The 22,714-nt window shown below is 38.8% G+C and overlaps 1 protein-coding gene across 1 annotated transcript in view; it reads right to left on the minus strand.

Moving 5' to 3' along the window:
• Positions 1-22,714, minus strand: part of FBN2 (fibrillin 2) — a 159,974-nt gene that overhangs the window by 110,127 nt on the left and 27,133 nt on the right. Inside the window, exons 6-7 of the mRNA XM_065662467.1 lie at positions 15,463-15,660; positions 3,134-3,259 (exon numbers count right to left, since the gene is read on the minus strand). Of these exons, the coding sequence (XP_065518539.1) occupies positions 3,134-3,259; positions 15,463-15,660 (324 nt within the window). The remainder of the gene's footprint in view (positions 1-3,133; positions 3,260-15,462; positions 15,661-22,714) is intronic.

Here is a 22,714-nt window from a genome sequence, read left to right on the forward strand (position 1 = left end):
AATAAATACAGAAATATAATGCAAGCAAACAGCCCAGCAAAGAAGTATTTACAGCTTAGCATAGTTCTAGCAAAATCCATTATGGCACAAAAAGCACAACATGAACATTATTCTAACAATAGCTGTTATTTCCAGAAGGAGCCACAGGAGAAAAAATACTAACCCACAAAATACATCTGGATGTTTGAGGGCAAAGGATATAGCAGGGGATCTCAAATCCCTCCTTATTAAGTAGAGGACTTGCTGTTAAATAAGGAAGGTCTGAATAGTTAGTGTAAGATTCCAACCTCTGCCTCTGAACACTGGAGCCTTGCCTGGTTACTGACTCCAACCTGGATTTTGTCCTTTGTAGCCAGTAACTGATACTTGATCTAGTTTTCCATACTTTTAAACAAAAAAGTGAGCAGAGTACTCCATACTGTATTATTTCTGTATCATGTTTTAAATACGAAACTGCATAAAAGCTCTCCTTCCCAATGGCCTAATCCATATATATAAATGATGGAATTTCATTCAAATGATCAATCCCACTAACTGAAAGTATAATTGCTTAAAGGACTGGCTACGGTTTTATCCTGTAAATCTGACACTGAGAGATAATGAATTCTCAAAGCCTTTATACATATATATACACACATATATTAATGTGTGTGTATATGTGTCTACATATATATATATGTATGTATATATATAAAAAAAAAAGAGCCCAATTAAAACTAGGCTTGGTTTCCATTCTTGGAAACCACCTTGGCTATGAAACATGGGTAAATAGACAAGAAACATGGGTAAGTAGACAAGAAACAGGTTTATCATTTTTGGTGGTTTTTTTTTTTTTTGTTGTTGTTGTTGTTTGCTTGTTTTGTTTTTTTTTTTTTCCCCAGGGAAAAAAAAAAAAAGAAAAGGTACAAACTGGGCACTGTGGGTTTGTGGGTTGCTATTTTCACAATTCCCTCTGAAGAAGTACATGACCAGGGAAGCTAGTGGGGAAGCTGTGAACAGGGACTAATTAGTATCTAACTTCTGCCACAGGCAGAAGTGGTAGGGGCTTAGAAGAAATAAAGCCAGCACATGTGACCTGTTCTTCAGTAAGCTGCCAACAAAGCAGGAAATGAAAATCCATTTATTACTGAACAATGAAATAACAGCAACTATTTCAGACTCCAGATGCTATTTCACTTTTATTATACACAGTCCCATAAGAATCACAGATTTTTAAGCAAATAAGTGTTAAAACTGAATTCACTTTTTCCTGTAGACACTATCAGGGAGAACTGCTGAATAACATTTTTTACAAAGAAAGCAGAGCTTTACACAGGTTAAAGAAGTAGAATGCAAAAAATGCTTTAATTACTGTTTTCAGAAGGAAGGAAACATATCACAAATAAGTTCTTCTTTAGGCATCAAAGCTGGAGTTCAGATGCCAGGCAGAAACATAACATACATAATATGACTGGCATTTTTTTGGATCTCTTTTAAAACATCTATTTGAGTATTTTAACTGCATCCTTGCCTGAGAGGAGGTATCAGGTCTGCTACACAGGGAGCTCTTTAGGGTTAACAGCAGTAAAGCATGAGCACTGCTGTGGACAGGTTACAGACACCATCAGTATTCAAGCAGTAGGCAACTATAACAGCAGCTGGGTTTTTTGCTATTAGCAATGAATAGAAAGGGATGATTCTTCCTTTGGGCTTCTTTCCACATAGAAAGAGAGGAGAAAACAGTGTTTCTGCAAGGCTCCTGGTGTTCCCTTTTAAAATGGTTCAAGTGGATCTTCTTTCCCTGTGAATACCACTGCTTCCTGCAAAGCCCTAAACTTCTATGCGTACCTATCAGCACACTTTTGTATACAGTTAGGTAGATAAACATGCACACATGCACAGACACATACACAACTGCTTCTATTTCTACTCCACCATGGTAAGAAAAGCTCTATTTCTATGGGTGCAGTTCTATTTCTTGTAAACTGTCTCTTTGAAGGTTTCAACAAGAAACAGCCAGGTTTCCTCTAGAAAAACTCCTAACAGGAACACCATTGTGTATTGAGCAGAAATTGAAACTAGTTAACATAAAAAAAAGAGACAAAACAAAAAAAAAAAAAAAAACAAAAAAACCAGAAGGAGGTGGAGGACAGGACCAGAGAAAACTGTCTTTGCATATTGTTTTTACTTACTCTTTGGTATTGCTCGCAACAAAACTAAGTGAAAATGCAACAGTTTCACTTATAAAGTGTGATTTTCAAACTGACTGTATTACTTAATTTTTCTGTGAATTCTGTATAGTAAGCGAAACTGAGGAAAACTCTGAGGCAGCTTCCAAATTTGGTCACAAACCATGTCTGTTTGTAATTGAATACTGAGTATAATGTAATTTGGTAACATACTTAAATTGCTGCCTAACCATAAGCAAAAGCCTTGAAAAAGCAGTCCTCTTATCTGTGCAACTTGAATGTGAAGGTACCTACTTGTTGGGATGAATTTGGAGAGTTCTAACTTCTTTTGAAGGCATGGCAATTTCATTCAAATCAGTGAAGTCTTCATCAAACCCACAAAACCTCACCATTTTTCTATCATATTACTTTATACGGAATCGTTGCTTTTAATTGTATGAACATGTTTACTGAATAAACATGGTCTGTGTTTATTAAACTATGCTTATTAAACATGGTCTACTCTATCAAACATTTATTTTTATCTAAAAAAGAAGGATATTTCCTACATTTTTTAACTTACCCAGGCTCTTCAACACCAAGTGTAAGAGAAGTAATTTCTTACACCCATTGATAAAACTGCCACAGTTGCTTTTCACGCTCTTGTCAGTAGGCTGAAAATACCTACATCTGTATTGGGGTATTTTGAATATTTTTGAGAAAACAAACAAAATCCTAGTAGCTCACTTGCAGTTCTATGCTGTTAACAGACACACTCCTTATCAATAGTACTAAATTTTGAAACAGGATAAACCCTGCCTTTACCCACATAAGTCAGACAGAAAAAAAAAAGTCTAATGCAAAATGAGACCGAAGTAGAAAAAGATCCTGAAACTATTCAGAACGTTTTATTTCATTAAGTTCCATTCCATTTTAATACTTTACTTCACTATTTTTTAGGTATATTCTATGACAACATCACTTACCTTCACACTTTTGAGTTGCCTCATTCTGCTTGTGACCAGCAGGACACTTGCACTCATACGAACCTACTGTATTAATGCAGTTTCCTCCTTGGCAGACTCCAGGGATAGCCTGGCACTCATCAACATCTACAAAGACAAAAAGGAATGATTACGTGGCATGAGATACAAAATTTCATCAAGAATTTTGCTGATAGACAGAAAGCTCAGAAATTATTCTTAAAAATAACTAAAGCAAACCCCAGCATATTCCTCTGCTTCAGCCACTAATATAAAATACAGCAATAACAGCAGTAACGTGACCCAAACCTCCATGTGTGTTGTGTTTAATTCCATGTAAGCTCAAAATGTACTACATTCAGAGATCAACTTAATACCATTTTCTGTTCCTGGATTATAATTAAGTATGGAATTCAATTATAGAGTTAAAGCAATACACTGCCTATCAAAATAAGATCCACAATTTTATTTCATTCCTTTCTCTATTATGATTAAAATACCTATTTAAGATAGGTACTTTTTCCTGAGATTTTTCATTAGTGACAAATAAACAAATAATACTAACCATTATCCTATTTTCCATTTCCAGAAATGGAAAAATTTCCGTTAGCTTGCATGCAGTATTAAATGAAGCAGCTGGTAAACTTTATTTAACATGCAGAAGAAATCACCTCTTTCTTCTTAACGTTCATATTAATTTTCTTTATGTAATTTTCTTTATGCCTACTTTTTCCCACAGCCAGCTCTTTGCCACTCAATGTAGAAAACAGCAAGATACAGATGGGGTAGGACAACCATATTAATAGCAGAAAAAAGTATTCCTTTTCAAGAGAATGTTCGTTATCTCAAGGCCCCCACCAGACGCTGAAATTCCACTCGAGTCTGTGGATTATCAGTTTTTGTTTTTGTTACTCCTAATGTTTGTGCTATAGATAAAACCTTGTCCATACACCTATTTTTTTAATTTAAGCAGGTATAATTGCTCATAGTCCAGGAAGAAGGCGCAGGGTTTTTTTGTTTTTTGTTTTTTGGTTTTTGGGTTTTTTTTTTTTTTACTTATTTTAACCTCTGGACTTGGGTTTAAGTACATTTTTCCAGAGAAGTTTGCATTTAGGTTGTGAATCTGTGCTGATTCACATCCAGCCCACTCAGTAGCTCCCTTCTCAGTAAAACTAATACGGCATTTGGCTTTTGACCCTTAGGCCTCAAACTGCATTCATTATATTCAGTATGCCTGTGCCTTGTGTCAGTTATTAATGCTTACTTAAATTAAGCCAACTGTGTGAGCAGATCAGTGGTTAAAAATAACCACTGCTTATCTTTCACAGTTCTGTAAGTCACAGATGTCAAACAACAATAAACGGCAGTAGCGGCAGTAGCAGCAGGAAATGAGTACTTCCAAGAAGCAAAAAAGTAACACTGAAGTTTCAAAGTAAATAAAAGCTTAAGATCTTCCGATTCCGTTAATTTCTTTCAATTCCAATCCTGTGTTTTTAAAAGGAGAAATAAATGCTGTCTGAAAAGCTGATACCAAGCACAGTGCTTGTCCTGTGAAGAAAGCACAAATGGTACCACCATGCAAGGTGAGATCCTCCAGATCTTTGAATCACATGCACTACCTTGCTTTTCTCTGTTAACATAAATCTTAATTTGTGAGGGCTCATACGTTAACTACTGTGAGTCATATTAAACTGTAAAGATAGTCTATTCAACAAGCCTGATGTTTGGGGTTTTTTTGTAAGTATCAGCTTTTGATGAAAAACTGAGTTTGTTGTAATATACCATTACTGTTTTGAAACTGATAAAGGACAAAAGTATTGTCTTAAAAGGGCATATTGTATGAACTGCTTCCTAAATGCCGTTTTAAGATATAAGAATATATTTTCTGAAAATACAAGAAATTTGAAATGAAGGCTATTTTATTTACTTTGTTGTACCTTTGACATTCAGGCTAAGCCACAGAGGAGTTTTAGCATTATTTATTACCCATTTACTTGTTTTTAAACCCCAACCACATTAACACAATAAACTTTTTGCCATAAATAGAAAATCGGATTAATAATTCTTTAGATATATTTCTATATATAAAGATTCAATATGCTACAGATTCAGTAGAAAGTTTCCATGTGATGAAAGGTTTGATAATATCTGGTAAGTGAACAAAGGTTCTTCATTTTTGCAGTTTTCTCTGCAAAATGCCTGCGTGTACCTTCGAAAACACAGCCAAATTCAGCTTCCCTTTCTGATGAGTGGACTCTATAGAATCAAAAAGCTCAGGAAAAATAAATTCTCTCAGATTTTATACATAAATATTAGAGAATGCAGTTTTCATTTACAAGGCTAGTAATAACAATTACCCAGATAGAAATTTTCTCTCAAGTTGAATGGCCACAATTGCTGTTCAAAAAATGACTGAATAGAAATTGTTGGTGGGAGGAGGGAGAAGAAACAAAAAAAAGAAACAAAATTCACCCCCCCCAAAAAAAAAAAAACCACAAAAATCTCACAAAGAAACCCTCAAATAACCCCAAACAAAACATTAATTTAAAGCATTAATTTTGATTGGTTTTGCTCCTTTAATTTCTAGAATGCTGTTCATGGCAAAAATGAAAATAGCACCACCACCCTAATGTTCTACACAAGCACATCACTCAGAGAATACAATTAATCTTGAAAAGGTGCTAAAGAGCCATTTATGATACACTAAGATTGCAACATGGGCATCCTGTGAAGAGTAGGAGAAACCTCACACTCAGAAGTCAAATTTTGTCATCCTCTTTGATATGTAATGCATATTGAAATTATAACCTATATTCCAATAGTATAGCTTGCAAGTTGTACTGATTTTGACATGTCCATATCAACTTCTGAACTAGGCTATCTGCTGATTCATTCACTTAAAAAATGCCAAGCATTCAAACTATGGACTGCGTGATTCTGGTCTAATCAATATGTGAGAAAATTACTGAATACCAAGGGGGTTTGTGTTCATTTAACAAAAGTCTCTGTAAATCAGAGAAGAAGGGAAAAATAAAAAGAGCAGAAAGAAAAGCATTAAAAACCCATTACCCAGATCACTATCCATTTCTAAAACCAGCAGAGAAAATATTTAATACCAGTCTCATTTGGCCTTTCAGATAGGAGTTATCACACTTAGAAAACAACTGTTTCCTGAATTGCTAATACTCCCTTCTTTTAATTTTTTTTGTAGCACATCCCCCTTCCGAGAGCTCTAACTTGACTCTTTTTATTTTCCTCTTCACAGTTCACCTCTGTGCAGTCATGACTGCTATTGCAGCTTCTATCTATACACAAGTCACAGATCTCCCATTCTTTACTCCTTTTATTTGGATTAAGCTCTTCATTCACCTTTTTCTGCCAGGATGAGTTTGGCATGGAAATTTTAAGTCTTGATTACATTTCCTTGCAGTATTGCACTGTAGTAGCAAGCATCTTAATCCAAATTTGTCTCTTCAGCATATCGCTTGGCTCCCTCCCAGAGTTTCTACTTTAGCTGACTGCTGGGGGTTTTTCTTACCCCCTTTGAACAACACTGCTGTACCACTTTTTTCTAAAATGTTCATATGTAGCTGTAGAGAAATCCCACAGCTTATTTCTACAGGCTAGGCACCATAATATAGTGTTTGGAAAGGTAAACTGTCTCTACAGTGTCGAGCGATGCATCCAGTCCCTTCCTCCAGAAGGGTGTTCTGAAAATTCAGGAGAGAGTGGACGGCATGCTATCAACCTGCAGACACCACAGAATTTAGGTTGGGAGGAACTACCAGTACTCAGAACTTAAAAGAAACTGTCTCAGCTGTTGAAAGGCAACGATTTTGTGGAACAAAGAAATTCTTCATCTCTCCTTTTCACCATGGAAAATCTTTCCTTCATCTCTTTGTGCCTTACTATCATCCTGTGCTAATTCCTGAAGACATAAATGAAATCAGATATTCCTATGTTGCAATAAAATGCCAAAAATGCAGCAAAAATGATGGCTGTTTAAACTTCTCATCACACAAAGTAGACTATCACATTATTCCTATGTTTGGGAAACATAGAATACAGCAATTGCAGAATACAGCAATGATGTTAACTGTGTAACTTCAAAATATTTGCCACATAGAATAAGCTGGTGAAAAAAGAAAACACAGTATTGTGGACATGGGTGCTAAAGAGCTCTACTGATCTCTCAGATAATTTAAATGAAGAACCAGAGGCTAAGGCAGCATCACTTTGGCAGCAAAAGTTTAAGAATTCATTTTATCTGTCCAACATCTCCATCATACAGAGGAGTTTGACTTAGAGATTGCAACCAGCATGCATGCCTTCAGTACACTGTTTCTGTTTATGATATTGCTATGAAAAGAATGTCTAAAATATACTTATCACTTCAAGATGAACAGTGAAACATAAGCTGTTATATGCAGACAGAGGCCTACTTCTGACATATAAGGAAAAGCGCTATCAAGTATTTCTCCATACTGTAATTTGGATGCTTAAAGCAGTGAAAGCACAGAGAAACAGAAAAGCAAATATTTTAAATGAAGCAAAATGATGGGATTTATTCTTGCTTAAAACTAATCTAAGCATTCTAAATAAAATAGATGCTTTTCTAAGATAATGCGTGGGGAGTCCCACAGAAGTGAATTTGAGTTAACAGCTTCTGTTGTAGTTTCAGGTCAACCATATCTCTGTGTGAATGAAAACTGAAGGAAAAATAAAAAAAAAAAAAAAATAAATGTATCTCATCAAGTCAGATTTTCTAAGAACAAAAAATCTTCAACATCTTGATTTTCTCTCTATTTTTTAACTCATGTTTATGGAGGACTCTTACCAAGAACTCTTATGGAGGAGACCTGAAATAGAAATCTAGCCAAACAACTGACTTCCTTAGATTTGTGCAATTTTAAGCCACTGCATCATGATGCAGTGTAGGGGAAAGCAGCACTAAAAATCATGCTGTGATGTATAGTGTCAGAGTGAAGACTGAAAGTGAAGGAATAGGAAAATAACAGTAAGAAAAGGAAGACATTAACTAGCTTCTCATGAAGCAGTAAAAGAGAAACTTCCCTGAAACCTTTTATAACACCATGAGCATCAGAAGCTGCCTAAATCAGGATGTTTTTCAGAGAATCACAAACTGGTTGAGGTTGGAAGGGACCTCTGGAGGTCATCAAATCCAACTGCCCTGCTCCAGCACGGACACCTAGAGCAGGTTGCCAAGGACCACATCCTGATGTTTTTGAATGCCTCCAAGGATGGACAATCCACAGTTTCTCCAGGCAAGCTGTGCCAATGCTTGGTCATTCTCATGTCTCCTTACGTTGAGGAGATTTTTCCCTGTTCTTCATAGAATCATAGAATCATAAATTAGTTACGGTTGGAAAGGACACTAAGGCCATCTAGTTCAAACCCCCTGCCATAGGCAGGGACACCTCACACTAAACCATGTCACCCAAGGCTCTGTCCAACCTGGCCTTGAACACCGACAGGTATGGAGCATTCACAGCTTCCCTTGGCAACCCATTCCAGTGCCTCACCACCCTAACAGGAAAGAAATTCCTTCTTATATCTAAACTTCCCCTGTTTAAGTTTTAACCCATTACCCCTTGTTGTATCACTATAGTCTCTAATGAAGAGTCCCTCCCCAGCATCCCTATAGGCCCCCTTCAGATACTGGAAGGCTGCTATGAGGTCTCCACGCAGCCTTCTCTTCTCCAGGCTGAACAGCCCCAGCTTTCTCAGCCTGTCTTCATATGGGAGGTGCTCCAGCCCCCTCATCATCCTCATTGCCCTCCTCTGGACTTGTGTCAACAGTTCCATGTCCTTATATTGAGGACACCAGAACTGCACACAGTACTCCAAGTGAGGTCTCATGAGAGCAGAGGGGCAGGATCACCTCCTTTGAGCTGCTGGTCATTTTCCTTTTGATGCAGCCCAGGATACGGCTGGCTTTCTGGGCTGCAAGCGCACACTGAAGCCGGCTCATGTTCAGTTTTTCATCAACCAGCACCCCCAAGTCCTTCTCTCCAGGGCTGCTCTGAATCTCTTCTCTGCCCAGCCTGTAGCTGTGCCTGGGATTGCTCTGACCCAGGTGTAGGACCTTGCACTTGTCGTGGTTGAACTTCATAAAGTTGACATCAGCCCACCTCACAAGCGTGTCAAGGTCCCTCTGGATGGCATCCCTTCCCTCCAGCATATCAACCAGACCACACAGCTTGGTATCACCAGCAAACTTGCTGAGGGTGCACTCAATCCCACTGTCCATGTCAGCGATGAAGATGTTAAACAAGACCAGTCCCAACACCGATCCCTGAGGGACACCACTCGTTACCGGTCTCCAGCCAGACATCGAGCCATTGACCACAACTCTTTGTGTGCGGCCATCCAGCCAGTTCTTTATCCACCGAGTGGTCCATCCATCAAATTGACGTCTCTCCAATTTAGAGACCAGGATGTCATGTGGGACAGTGTCAAACACTCTGCACAAGTCCAGGTAGATGACATCAGCTGCTTTACCCTTGTCCATCAGTTCTGTAGCCCCATCATAGAAGGCCACCAAATTGGTCAGGCAGGATTTCCCCTTAGTGAAGCCATGCTGGCTGTCACCAAGCAACTTGTTGTTTTTCATGTGCCTTAGCATGCCTTCCAGGAGAATGTGCTCCAAGATTTTACCAGGCACAGAGTTGAGACTGACTGGTCTGTAATTCCCTGGGTCATCCATTTTCCCCTTCTTGAAAATGGGGGTTATATTTCCCTTTTTCCAGTCATTGGGAACTTCACCTGACTGCCATGATTTTTCAAATATGATGGCCAGTGGCTTAGTAAATTCATTTGCCAGCTCCTTCAGGACCCGCAGATGGATTTCATTGGGTCCCATGGACTTGTGTACACTCGTTTTGCACCTATGGCCTCTTGTTCTGTCACTGGGCACCACTTAGAAAGAGCACCTCTTTGTCCTCTTTGCACTCTCCTTTCAAGTGTTCTTCTCCAGGCTGAAGAGTCCCAGCTCACTCAGAATGATCCTCCAGACCCTTCATCATCTTCATATCCCTTCATTGGACTCAAACACTAAAATCTCTCTTTTGTTCTGGGGAGCCCAGAACTCAACACAGCATTCGTAACTGTGGCCTGACCAGTGCTGACGAGAGGGAAAATATCACCACCCTTGTCCTACTGGCAATACTTTTTCTTCCACAGCTCCGGATACCATTAGCTTTCTTTGCTGTAGTGGCACACTGCTGGCTCACGTTCAACTTGGTGCCCACCAGGACCCCCAGGTCCTTTTCTGCAATATTGCTTTCAAGATCACCAGCACCCATCAATATTGGCACCTGGGGCTGTTTTTCCCCATGTGCAGGACTTCATATTTCTCCTTCTTGAAACTTCATGAGGTTCCTGTCGGCTCATTTCTCCAGCCTATCAAGGACCTTCTGAATGGCAGCACAACTCTCTGGCATATCAGCCACACCTCTCAGTTTAGTGTCATCTGCAGACTTGTTGAAACTACACTCTGCCCCACTATCGATCTCATTAATGAAGATGCAAAACAGGTATTTTGTATTATTATATGCAACCCAGTATTGACCCCTGGGCTACAGTGCTAGTCACTGGACTCCAACTAGACTTTGCTTTGCTCATCCTCTAAAACTAGACTTTGATTTGCAGGCCCTCTGGGACTGGCCATTCAGCCAGCTTTCCATCAACCTCACCATCTGCTCATCCACCCTGTTCATCAGTATCTTATGGGAGACTGTCAAAGAACTTATTATGAATTACCTGTGAGAAATTCTTGCTAACACATACATAAACACAAACAAATCCTGCTACTGTATACCTTTTGTTATTTCGTAAAAATGGAATAAAAGTTCTTCAGCACTACAGGTAACCACCTATATAAAAAATTAGAGCAGATCATTCTAGTAAACTTTACCATTATGCTAAGAAGGACCTTAACTCTTGTCACAGAGATCTGCTTACTCATACAACACCTGAAAAATGCCAGCTGTGCTGTCTCATATGGGTTTTGGAAGCCGTAAGATACGGATACACCAAGACAGAAGAGTACATAGACACTTAGTGAAATTACAAAACAAACAGAATAAAAAAAAATCTGTCACACAAAATTATTTGAACCTCTATTTATCCCTATATTTACTAGGGACTAGTAAATCAAAAGGAATTTTCTTTAACTCATTTCATTATACAGACCATAATCGGAACTCAAAGAACTGTTAATTTACAGCACCTGATTTCAGCCCAAATACCAACCTTACTCAGCACTGTTAATTATGTAATGCTCTGTGGGGAGGGCTGTGCTTTGGTTGTAGTCCAGCCTTCCCTCCTGTGGGGCCCAGCCAGTGCACTGCTAAGGCAGCTAGCACAGACACCACCAGGAAGAGTGCAGCCCAATTCGATGGGATACCTCCTGGGGATGTAGTTAAGACGATTGCCTTTCCCTGCTTTGATCTGGCCAAGTTACAGAGAGAGTCTGGTAAATGGCCTGATGAGCTTAAAATCAGGTGGGTGAAATGAGTTCATGACAGAGGAGGTGACTGAGTCGTTTTCAGTCAGGAAGAAGCGCAGGAGAGAGGCTGGGGAGCTGGCAACTGGGGAGCACTATTTTCCCTGACCACCCAAGCAACCTATCGGGCAAAAGATGTCCCTAAACTGGAGTGAAGACAACAACCACATATGCATACTCGCTCTGCTCAGGAATCGGCTAATGGATGAGTGCAGTTGGCTGTTGAACAGTTTGTTGATCCAAGGTGATGCAATAATGATGAAAAGCTTCAGACTCATCACTGTATCTGATCCTGAACCTCAATAAATAAGGACCACTCAAACAAAGGCTGGGACTCAGCCTCAAATAATTCTTAATTAATACTACCCATGCGATACAAAACAGGCAAAACAGTTGGGGAAAGTTCATAAATCAACTAACATGGGCGGCTAAAACTATTGGGTGCAATGAAGTTGTCACCCAACCAAAACCCCCCAAAGAGGCCAGAACCCTCAAACAAGGTCCTGTGGAACTTGAGGTTAAATCCTCAGGTGGGATGAGAGACCAGAAAGACTTCAGAACCAGGTGGTGGAGGGAAGGTTTAGACTAGGTTTGTCACTAGAATTAATGCATAAGAAACCCACTAGCAGTTTTAAGGGCCATGGTCCAAGCTGTCTGTGAAGCCAGCCAGTGTGGCAAGGATGCAGACTGCTCATCCACTAATCCATTTTACAGAGACACCAGAGAGGCTCTAGGTACCATTCAGCATGCTACTACCCCACTGGCAGAAAACTGGTAGTGCCCATATCCTGCTTGGTGTCCAAGGTATGTCAGCTTAAACTCTGGAGTGGGACACCAAGGGGGCTCCACATGTCATTGTAGGCCTGAGCCCTGTATAGATTCCCTGTAAGATACTTGATTGACATTGGAGCCCAGATTTCTTGTTTTACCTATTGTCTTAAGGGCAAACCTCGGTATCTCCCCGTGCACATGTGTTCACGTTCAAGGAGTGGGTGGCTAACCTCTCAGTGTGGGTGGTGTTGCATCTTCCTGATGAACTGACATTACTGAGTTAAAATTGCTTTTGTTCCTAACCTAAGAGGCACTACAGCTCCACAAGCTTTCTTACAATTGGGAAGCCACCTGTGGACAGCCCTGGCCAAACTAAATTTCAACTGGCACAGATATGATTAACAGATTGGTTAGGCTTTTCCACTTGGACTGCCTTTGCCAAGCGTATCAACTCCCCAGAGACTGCTTCAAGTCCTGCAGGTTGGGCAAGCAGTATCTTTCAACCACACCAGCAAGGTGCTTAAACAACACCTCCTTCTGAGCACACTTAATATCATCTGGAGCATTCAGACTCCTGACAGCAAGACCCTAAGAATTCCCTACAAATGGATCCAGGGGTAACTGTCCAGCCTTTCGCTACCAAGTCTGCTTTCTTGTTCTGTACAAAAGGAATGGATGAGTTCACAACTCAGAACAGCATAATACGGTTCACTTGCATGGTACATAGTTATTGTGTTCTGCTGAGGCCATGCTGCCAGCACAGCAAGAATACTAGTGCTCTTACAGGAGGGAGAGAAGTTAGTCCCTAGTTACTGACTGGGTCAGTATGGGTTCATGAAGGTTTTTTTGATTTTTAGCACAGCTGTTTTGGCACAGCTTCGGCATAGCTCTAAGATGGAAACAGCAAATGATTCTATGCTCAGTGGTGGGATAGATGTCATGGTTTAAGCCCAGCAGGTAACTCAGAACCACACAGCTGCTTGCTCATTCCCTCCCTTCTATGCACACACACACACCCACCCCAGCTCTCAGAGGAATGGGGAGGAGAACTGGAAAAATGTAAATCCCATGGCTCTGTTCTGGAAGGGCATGGTGCAGGGCCGCTGCTGGTAGCATATGGCCAACCAGTTGCACTTTGAGTAGCATCACAGGTACCTGAAGCATGCCAGTATGAAATGGCTTGATCTCTTTTTCCTGATTTGTTGTATACCTCTAGCTTCAGGTCCCATGTGCTTGAGTGAAAGCTGCACAGAAGGGGTAGATGGCTGGACTATCACTAACACCACCCGTGCTTGGGACTTGGATTCAACTACCCCAAGCAATGGATTTCATTTATCCTACTTTAATGCATCAAAACCTAACATCTCTGTTTCCTGTAGAATGCAAGATTGTGGTATGCCAGATCCAGGCAAAAAATGCATCAGTACTCTGTGGGACACTGAATGCTTCAAATTAGAAGCGGCAAAACAGTGACTCCCACACTCATTTAAAATTTCTTTGTTTCAAACACAAGATGTTTCCTGAATGTTTTCCACATTCACTTAGGTCAAAACCAAAAGGTGGGGAGTTTAAACTTATCAACCCACCTCAAGAGAAATGGGCCTTCTGGTCTTGTATTATACATCAAGCTTTATTCATATGGGGAAAGAATATTTTTGTGGTGGCACAGACACTCCCAGGTGTAGTATGGCTGTATAGTGACAAATATGCCTATTCCAAAATTGACTGGTGGAAAAATGAAACCTGGGAAACCTGCCTGTCAGCCAGCTGCCTGTACCCATTCTATTCTGCCCTAGGAAATGGATGCCTCATATGTTGCACTACTGAAGCAGGCAGAACTGTCAGGGAAACCTAGAAACACTTAGGATGAAATGAGTGTGGCTCAATGGCTGAAATGTATGACAGGATGGGTGGACTGATTCATTCCATCTAGCAACACTAGGACTAACATATTACTGCAGATACCCTTGTCCAACTGGAACAACTGGCAAGCAGCACCAGAACATCCTTCATGCTGGTCAACACACAGCTGTTAGCCACCACCAAGATGATACTACAAAATAGATTGGCATTAGATACCCTCTTCCTCAAACAAGGTGGACTGTGCACACTCATTAATGCAACAACAAACTGTTGTACCTCAGACTCTGAACCTTAATCTCTCAAGGGTGAAGAGTGGAGTAAGGTCTGACCGCAGTATCTATTTGGTTTCCTTTGGCTTCTTGGGAAGGTTCTAAGACAACACAGCGTGCAAACTATGTGCATCAGCCTGTAACAGAGAAGTAGTGCATCCTCCTTTGGGAGTTCTAGTATCCTTTGTTAAAGCATTCTTTATACAGTTTGTTCTAAAATTTAGCCAAGCAGCTAGAGCAGAACAGATACCTATCTTTCAAGATAGGTGGATCCCAGTAACAGCAAAAAGAAAGGGCAGCAAGTTTCTTAGCATCACAGAAACATACTGGATAAGGCAAAAAGGCTTTTCCATTTCTCAAACATTTTATGAATACAAACATGGAAGACTGAAGTCCTTCCTTACTCATGCATTTTATTAGCCTTGTACAAACAATCCAAACACAGCACCTAGATGGCTCACTATGGGCTTTATCTAAATGACAGTTATCTATATAACAACTCCCAACCACAAAGCAACTGCTTCAGTAGCAAGAAATAGTGATTTTTACTTTTTTTTTTTTCAGTAGAATGAATGAAATATATACTAGTTACAGCAACACAAGCCAGTTGCCTGGTTGCTGCTGTACTGCAGTATTTGATGGCTGTACTCAACAGACATTTCAGCCTTTCTATGCTCTGTATTTGTGGGTCCTTGATTGGCATTCATTTCATCTAGGCATTTGAGGTTTTTTCTGTATGTACACTAGCTAAAATCTGGAGGCAGCAAAGCATATCTGAACTTTATCTGAAGTGAGACACAAAACACATGTGAGGAAAACAGTGATTTTAAGTGGACTGCAGGTTTTCAAGACTCATTATCAGCAACACAACAGCCATGTGTAATGTAAACCCGTAGACTTACCTTGACATGCTCCAGTGCGAATATTAGGAATGAAGCCACGACGGCACGGTTGAGGCTGAGCAGGGCACATTTCACAGGGATGACCCCATGCACGCCCAATGGTTGCACAACAGAGTGTTTTTGTGCAAACAATTCCAGTCAGCTGGCCCTGACACATCTGGTTGTTAACTTGCGTGAAACATGGACCTGTTCTGTAATCTGGAAAAAAATGAAAGATCACTGTATTATACAAGAAAGTGTACCAGTATCTATAGAAAGAATCAATTTTTAATCCGGTAAATACCTATATTAAGAAAATCCCAAAAGGACCTGGAAATCTATTACTGCTTACAGAAACAGCATTACACCTTCCACTGAAGATAATTCTTTTCACAAGGTTGTCTTATCTCTCAATTATTTCTTTCTGATAGATGCAAGTAATGAAAGGCAGCTGGACCCAAAACTGATCTGTGCACTGACAATGTATTCAGCAAAATCCATAACTGAAAGAATTTTACAAACAAACAAACAAGCACACAATCAAAAGAGCAGATCAGATTAAGCAAACAAGGACTAGATCTGGTTTACTTGTTCATAAGTTACTTCATGGCTATTCAGGGGAGGGAACTACAAACCACAGCAGGCACACATTTGTTCACATCAATCAAAGTCCATGCAAGCGACTATCACAGAATCAACATTCCTGCTGGAATGCTTAGTGTGAAATAGTGTTAACCATATAGAACTAATTGGTAAGCCACCATTTATCTTCAGAGGTATAACATGAGGTAAAACAACCTATTCAAACTATATTGAGTACATTGAATATAGCACACAAACAACATGAAAATATACTCCTAGTCAGATTCCTGTTGTTAACTCATTAAGGTTCAACCTGTATAAAGAGAAAGATTTTTTGACTTTATGAGGCCACATAAACTGGGAACAACAATTAATTGAAATTTTCTAGGAAAAAAAAAATGAGAAACAGGTGGTTGTTCTAAGCCAAATTTCATATTATTACATAATCTTTCAGAGGTAGGGGAAGAATATGTAAAGCTTCAACTCAGACTCAGTCTCATGAAAGGAGACATAACAAGAAAGAAGCAGTATGGCTGCTCTCCTTACAATCGTGTCCTATCTTTTTTTCCTACTCAAAACAGACTCCAATACTGGTATGTAGGTCACACACTGTCTTCCATACACTTTCTTCAGTATGCAGTTGGTCTCACAACCAAGCTACAGATGGGACAATTGCTGAAATCTAGAATCTGCTACTTTCACCCTGAAGAATAAAAGTAACAGCTTTGACATGTTTGGAAAGGGGGAAAAAAAAAACAAACCAACAAAAAAACCCAACAAAAACAACAACCTTTTAAAGTAAAAGGTATCTCAAATAGAAATAACTGTTCTGCTCCCTGTCTTTGATAAGGTTCATTCAGATATCAGCCTGGGAAAGACTTTTGCACTCAGTTATTTATTGGCAATTATTTCCAACTGGGCTGTTCACTTTTAATAAAGCTGAGCAAGCACGTAAATATCCACAGTAAATATGCCTAACAATAAAAGGGGAGATTTTTTAAATACTTGGTAATTACTATGTATTTTAATCTTTCTTGACTTTCATTACAAAATAATCTTCAGAATCAGACATTTGAGCTTTGCCTGTGTCTACAAAACCACAAAGATAATTCTCTTAGTAAATTATGTATATTACAAAACCAAAATCCTGTTCATTAGAAACAGGTTTCAGTGATTTTTCATCCAACATATTGGAAGACAAACAGCTTTACAATGGTCTCAGTTTAATTACATCCAGGGCCCATACCAAATCAGAGTGAGCTGGATTTTTAAAATAAATTACAGATCCTTATGACTGACATTTTAAAATTCTTATCCATTCAGTTTATCCAAAATGAAGTACAAAGGGAAGGAGTCTGAGTAGTGGATGGTGTTCTATTCTAAGAGCAAAAAGTAAAATTTTACAACTTGAAATGAAGACAGGCGTATTCAGGCTAATAGTAAAGTATAGCTGCTTACATAAAGGTCTCTAATCACAGTGTATTTTTACTTACAGGAAGCAAAACATATTGAGACTACATGCAATTCTGAATCACAGAATCACTACAATTGGAAGGGAAGTCTGTAGATCATTTAGTCCACCCCCCCTACCAATGCAGGACCACCTAAAGCAGGTTATACAGGAATGCATGCAGGCAGGTTTTGAGAGTCCCAAGAGAGACTCCATGACCCCCCTGGGCAGCCTGTTCCTGTGCTCTGCCATCCTCAACATAAAGAAGATCTTTCTCATGTGGAGGTGAAATCTGTGGTTTAGTTTATGGTCATTGCAATATCATTCCCAACATTATTCCCTTTGCAACATATATTCCCAATACTTGGTTCATTTAACAGAAATATGAAATATCTGTGTGTCCTGGGTTCAGCAGTAGCAATTGTTTTTCTCCTTCTTAGTAGCTGGTGCAGTGCTGTGTTTTTGACTTTAGTCTGAAAACAACGCTGATAACACCAATGGTTTTAGTTGTTGCTAAGTAATGCTTACTCCGATCAAGGAATTTTCAGTCTCTCATGCTCTGCCAGTGAGAAGGGGCATTGGAAGACAGGAGGAAGCAGAGACAGGACACCTGACACAAACTAGTCAAAGGGGTATTCCATACCACAAGCACATCATGAGTAGTACATAAACTGAAGGGAGTTACCTGGAAGGCCCAGATCACTGCTCGGGTCGGGCTGGGTACCGGTCAGCAGGTGGTAATTTGTATTGTACATCACTTGTGTTTATTGTACTATTTTCCTTTCCCTCTTTTAGTTTTACATTCTCTCTCCTTGCTATTTCCCTTATTATTATTGGTAGTGATAGTTGCAGTTTTGTATTGTACCTTTGTTACTGGACTGTTCTTATCTCAGCCCGTAGGATTTACATTCTTTTGATACTCTTCCCCATCCCTTCGGGAGTGGGGTAGGGAGAAAGAGGGAGTGAGCGAGAGGCAGCGCTGGGCTTAAACCACAACACTGTTTTAAAGAGAGAAATTCTGAAGACATGTCATAGTTTCAGCTGAGGCTGTGGATTTGATTCTGAAATTGCTATGTGCAATTCTATGGTCTACTTCATACTGTCAATCAGATGGCAATATTATAATGCTTCATGTGACCTTAAAAACCCTGAGTTTATGAATCAATCCTATTTTCCATATTGGTTTTTTAGTCTGATTGTTAGGTGTTTCTTCATTTGCTCCTTTCACAGAATTGCTGCTGGAATAATTTTGCCAGAAAGAATACGTGTTAGAACATATGTTATAAATCATTTGTGCTTAGAAAGGGTAAATGTTCTGGTGACAGAAAGTGATTTTCAACACATACAATGTTATGCATTCTTTTAATCTCAGCAAATTATATTCATTGACTTGAAGAATGACAACCTTTATTAGCAATCTAAATTGTTAATGTAATTGAAGTTAACAAGAAGTACTTTTTTCTTGGCATCAACATAAAAAAAAACCATGGAAATAGTAAGCATTCTAAACTTAACTCTACTACAGCATTTCTATTCTTTCACAGAAATATATTCTGCATTCACAAATTGGACTATCCAGCTATCCTAGTTTTTAGGATCTTTTTAAGTTAATTCCTTTTAAAAAGTTTTAAGGCTGTTCTAATTCCATCTGTAATTTAAAAAAGGTAATTTGACAGGGAGCCTGCTACAAGGACTAGAAATTTAAGAGTTCTAGTGTAGGGTATGATCCAATATTCATCTACTCTAGTTTTTCTTCCTGTATCTCTGGCAAAACCAGATGATTCAGATGAAGGTGTAAAAAGCCTGCTGTAAGGCAACATGGGATAATCTGTTTGCCACAGACAGATTCCGCTGTTTTCTAACACCCTCTAGCTCAAAAGCCTGAAACATTGTGTTTAACATTCCAGCTACCATTTGTCATACAGGACAACACACTAAAATATTTTGGTACACATATAAGGATCCAGTTTCTATCTGAATTTTGTCCCACTTAGCCTCCACAGTTTCATACTATGTTAACTAACTACTCCTGCTCATGAAAATTTTACCTCTTCTCAGGTAATTAAAAAGAGGAAAAGTGAGATATAAACAAAAAGGCAAAAAGCAAAAAAAGGCGCCTAGAGACATATTAGAATGAACATTGCAAGTTATCTGGAAGAACACGAACACTTGAAGATTCTTTTCATGAGAAAGCAGACTGAAATTTTAACTGAAGGCTGTTAATACCAAAATACTGTTTCAGTAAATATTGTGAAGCCCGACAGTATTATTTGTGGGGCAGTGTTAGTCTTCTACACCTACATAAAGCCTATGTAAAAGTTCAAGGAAGGCAAAAAAAAACCAAAAAAACAAAAAAGCTGTGTAGTGTTGGAGCAGCATAGTATCACAAATCCTGCATTTAATGTCTGTGAGTGCTAGAAAGATTAGTAGGAAGAATTGTGGAGTCTCTTATATAAGCAAAACTCCATAGAACCATAACTGAACAAGGAAGCAACGTTTCTGGAAGTAAATGTTTTTAAGCTATTCAGAATAGTGATACTTTTATTACTAAAAATAAAATACTGAAAAGATTAAGCATGTTGATCAGTATGAATTACATAAGCAGTGAGTAAAGGAGGTCTGAGATGTCTACCCAGCCCCCCCATTGATTAACAAACAAAACCTAATATTGACAAGTATGTTTTACTTCCTTACAAAGTAAATTTGCCTTTCATAAAGACTTTTTACAGTACCTCTGCCCAGAAGTATGATTTAGCAAATATTCATGAAAAAATGAGAAAATAAGTAATTTCAACCTGCAGGCTCAAGTACAATCATAGAACCATAGAATAATAAATAGCTTATTAATGACTTCTAAAATCAATTTCATACATCGGCATTATTAGATAAACAACGTAACACGGGATCTGAGTGCTGGAAAGTAGTACCTGCTGTTAGGGTTACTGGAAACTTTATTCCTTTCCAAAAGAAAAATTAGCACAGTGGGTGAAAGCGCAAGACGCTGTACTCCATGTTAGGCAACACTGAGAGTGGAGAGATTAAATCTATATTAGCAAAGATGTGAAGTTAAATTCACCTTGCTAGAAAATCCTCCAACAGCAAACAGGCCGGAGATGCAACTATCTGTATCCTACCTCTGATAAGATGCTGCAGCAAATTTCCCTGTAATTTGTACTAACATTCAGAGGTCTCCACAAACCTGAAATTTGTATTTTGCTTCTTCCAGCACCTGCTCCTTGATTACTGATGAGATTTTAAAAAGAAACTGTACCTGAGTTTTCCCTTTTGAAATGTGAAATCTCAATGTTTTGATAATTAAAGTTGTAACTGTGCTCCATCTTCCTGCAATGGGAAATCCCACAATATGAGACTTAGGAGTAATATCATCAGGATTGGAAGAGAAAGGCATACCCCATTCTCCCACTGATTCTGCATAAACGACAGCATCACCAAGACCTTGTGCTTCCAAAAAAATGGGAGACCAGGGTTTTCCTTGATTAGCTTTTCATCTGAGTATGAAAGGGTTGGTAATACTCATAGCTGCACTTGAGTTTAGACCACAAATCTGAAACATATGCATATGCAAATATCACTCTTGTTCAGCTGCAACATCCGCAGATCATAAGTCACAGTATGCAAAAAGATATTTAAACACTACAAAGGTACATATGTTTGTTTTATTAAAGATTGTGTAAAATTGTTTTTCCTTCAACATTTTAATCATCCCAATATGGAAAATTGTTCTTTCTACAGTAATGCTTAGCTGCCAACACTGAGGGTTCACGATAAGGGAAGTTTCAGAGGTAACAAGAAGTTAGATGAATTGTACTGATTCAGGCTTCATAGAAATAAAAAGCATTTTTTTCAAAGGTGACATCCAACAAGCTATGGAAAAAAGACTGTTGGCTGCAAATGAGAGCTAGTCTCTCAGGGAATGAAAGAGACTTGGCAAAGCTATTAATTTCTCTTGGAAAAAAATGAGTCTATGGGCAGTACAGCTATTTAGACTAAGAAGTTCACTTAAAACAAAGCCTGAATAGTAAATTGTGGCTAACTTGAAGTTGAGACACATCCCCACAGGGTTCTTTAGTCATTGTCTGAAACAATGATTTTTATGAAATCTATTTTGATATGTAATAGTGAAGAAGAGCCATTTAATCGGAAAAGGTTTATGTCAAATAAATCATGAAGGCTTGCACATTTTAAACAGCTGACAGCTTTCATTTTCTGGTTGAGTTTTTGCTACTGTTCTACTGGTCCCACATGACTATTTCTGACCAGCTCCTGCAACACAATACTTTCCATCACACAATTCCCACCATTGATTAGGAAACTTAATATACACATGGCAACGAAAAAGGAAGTGGAGGGCAGTTCTCGATGAAAGAGGAAAAAAGCATGTTCAACACAGCCATCTATGTGGGCTTTGTAGCTTTTAGCAAAATTCCAGTTTCCAACATTACTGCTGTCATGTCCATTCTAAGCACATTCTCATTTTCCTCCTGTTGGAACAGCAAAAGCAGCTTTTTTCCAAAAACAGTATTCCAGGGTTTGCACACAAATTTTAATACAACTGATACTATGTCAGGATTAGGCAGATGAAGTATTAGTATAGTATTATCGGCAGATCTTAAAACATTTTTTTTAATAAAAAATAATTCATTTTTTCACACCTACACACATGGGAAAAGAAGTCAAAGTAACAAATAATTTACTATTTCTGAAATGCAATGCAAATCTGTGTAATAAATACGAACATTCAGGAAAATGCTTCTAGTATTTTAAAGACACAAAATATCTTGAAAAATATGCACACAAAAGCAGAGAAAGAAACATGGAAATACTTTGGTTTTGTCGTTTATGGAATTTAGGTGTTTTCAGAAGCAAAGTATTTCCATATACATACAAACCTCTTGGAAGAAACTGTTGCCATGGGGAACTGCAGTATCATTCACTGGCCGTTACAAAATTAGAAGTGTAAAATAAAAGCTGGGAAAAAAATATGTCTGAATCTTGGTTCCAGGAAGGTTTCCAAATTTGGTTTGTTTGGAGCTTGTTGTAAATTTATATATTTTCTTATACTTCCACAAGGCCTGCTACTATGTAAAGTTTTCATCTGAGCTTGGATAGTGGGGTTCTAATGAAATACCTCTCTGAGGAAATACTTAACACACAAGCTGACACAAACCAAAATATTAATCATCAGTTATTACAAGATATTCCAGGCTGAATTACCCCTTT

This window comes from Lathamus discolor, chromosome Z (genome assembly GCF_037157495.1).
Source record: "Lathamus discolor isolate bLatDis1 chromosome Z, bLatDis1.hap1, whole genome shotgun sequence".
NCBI lineage: Eukaryota > Metazoa > Chordata > Aves > Psittaciformes > Psittacidae > Lathamus > Lathamus discolor.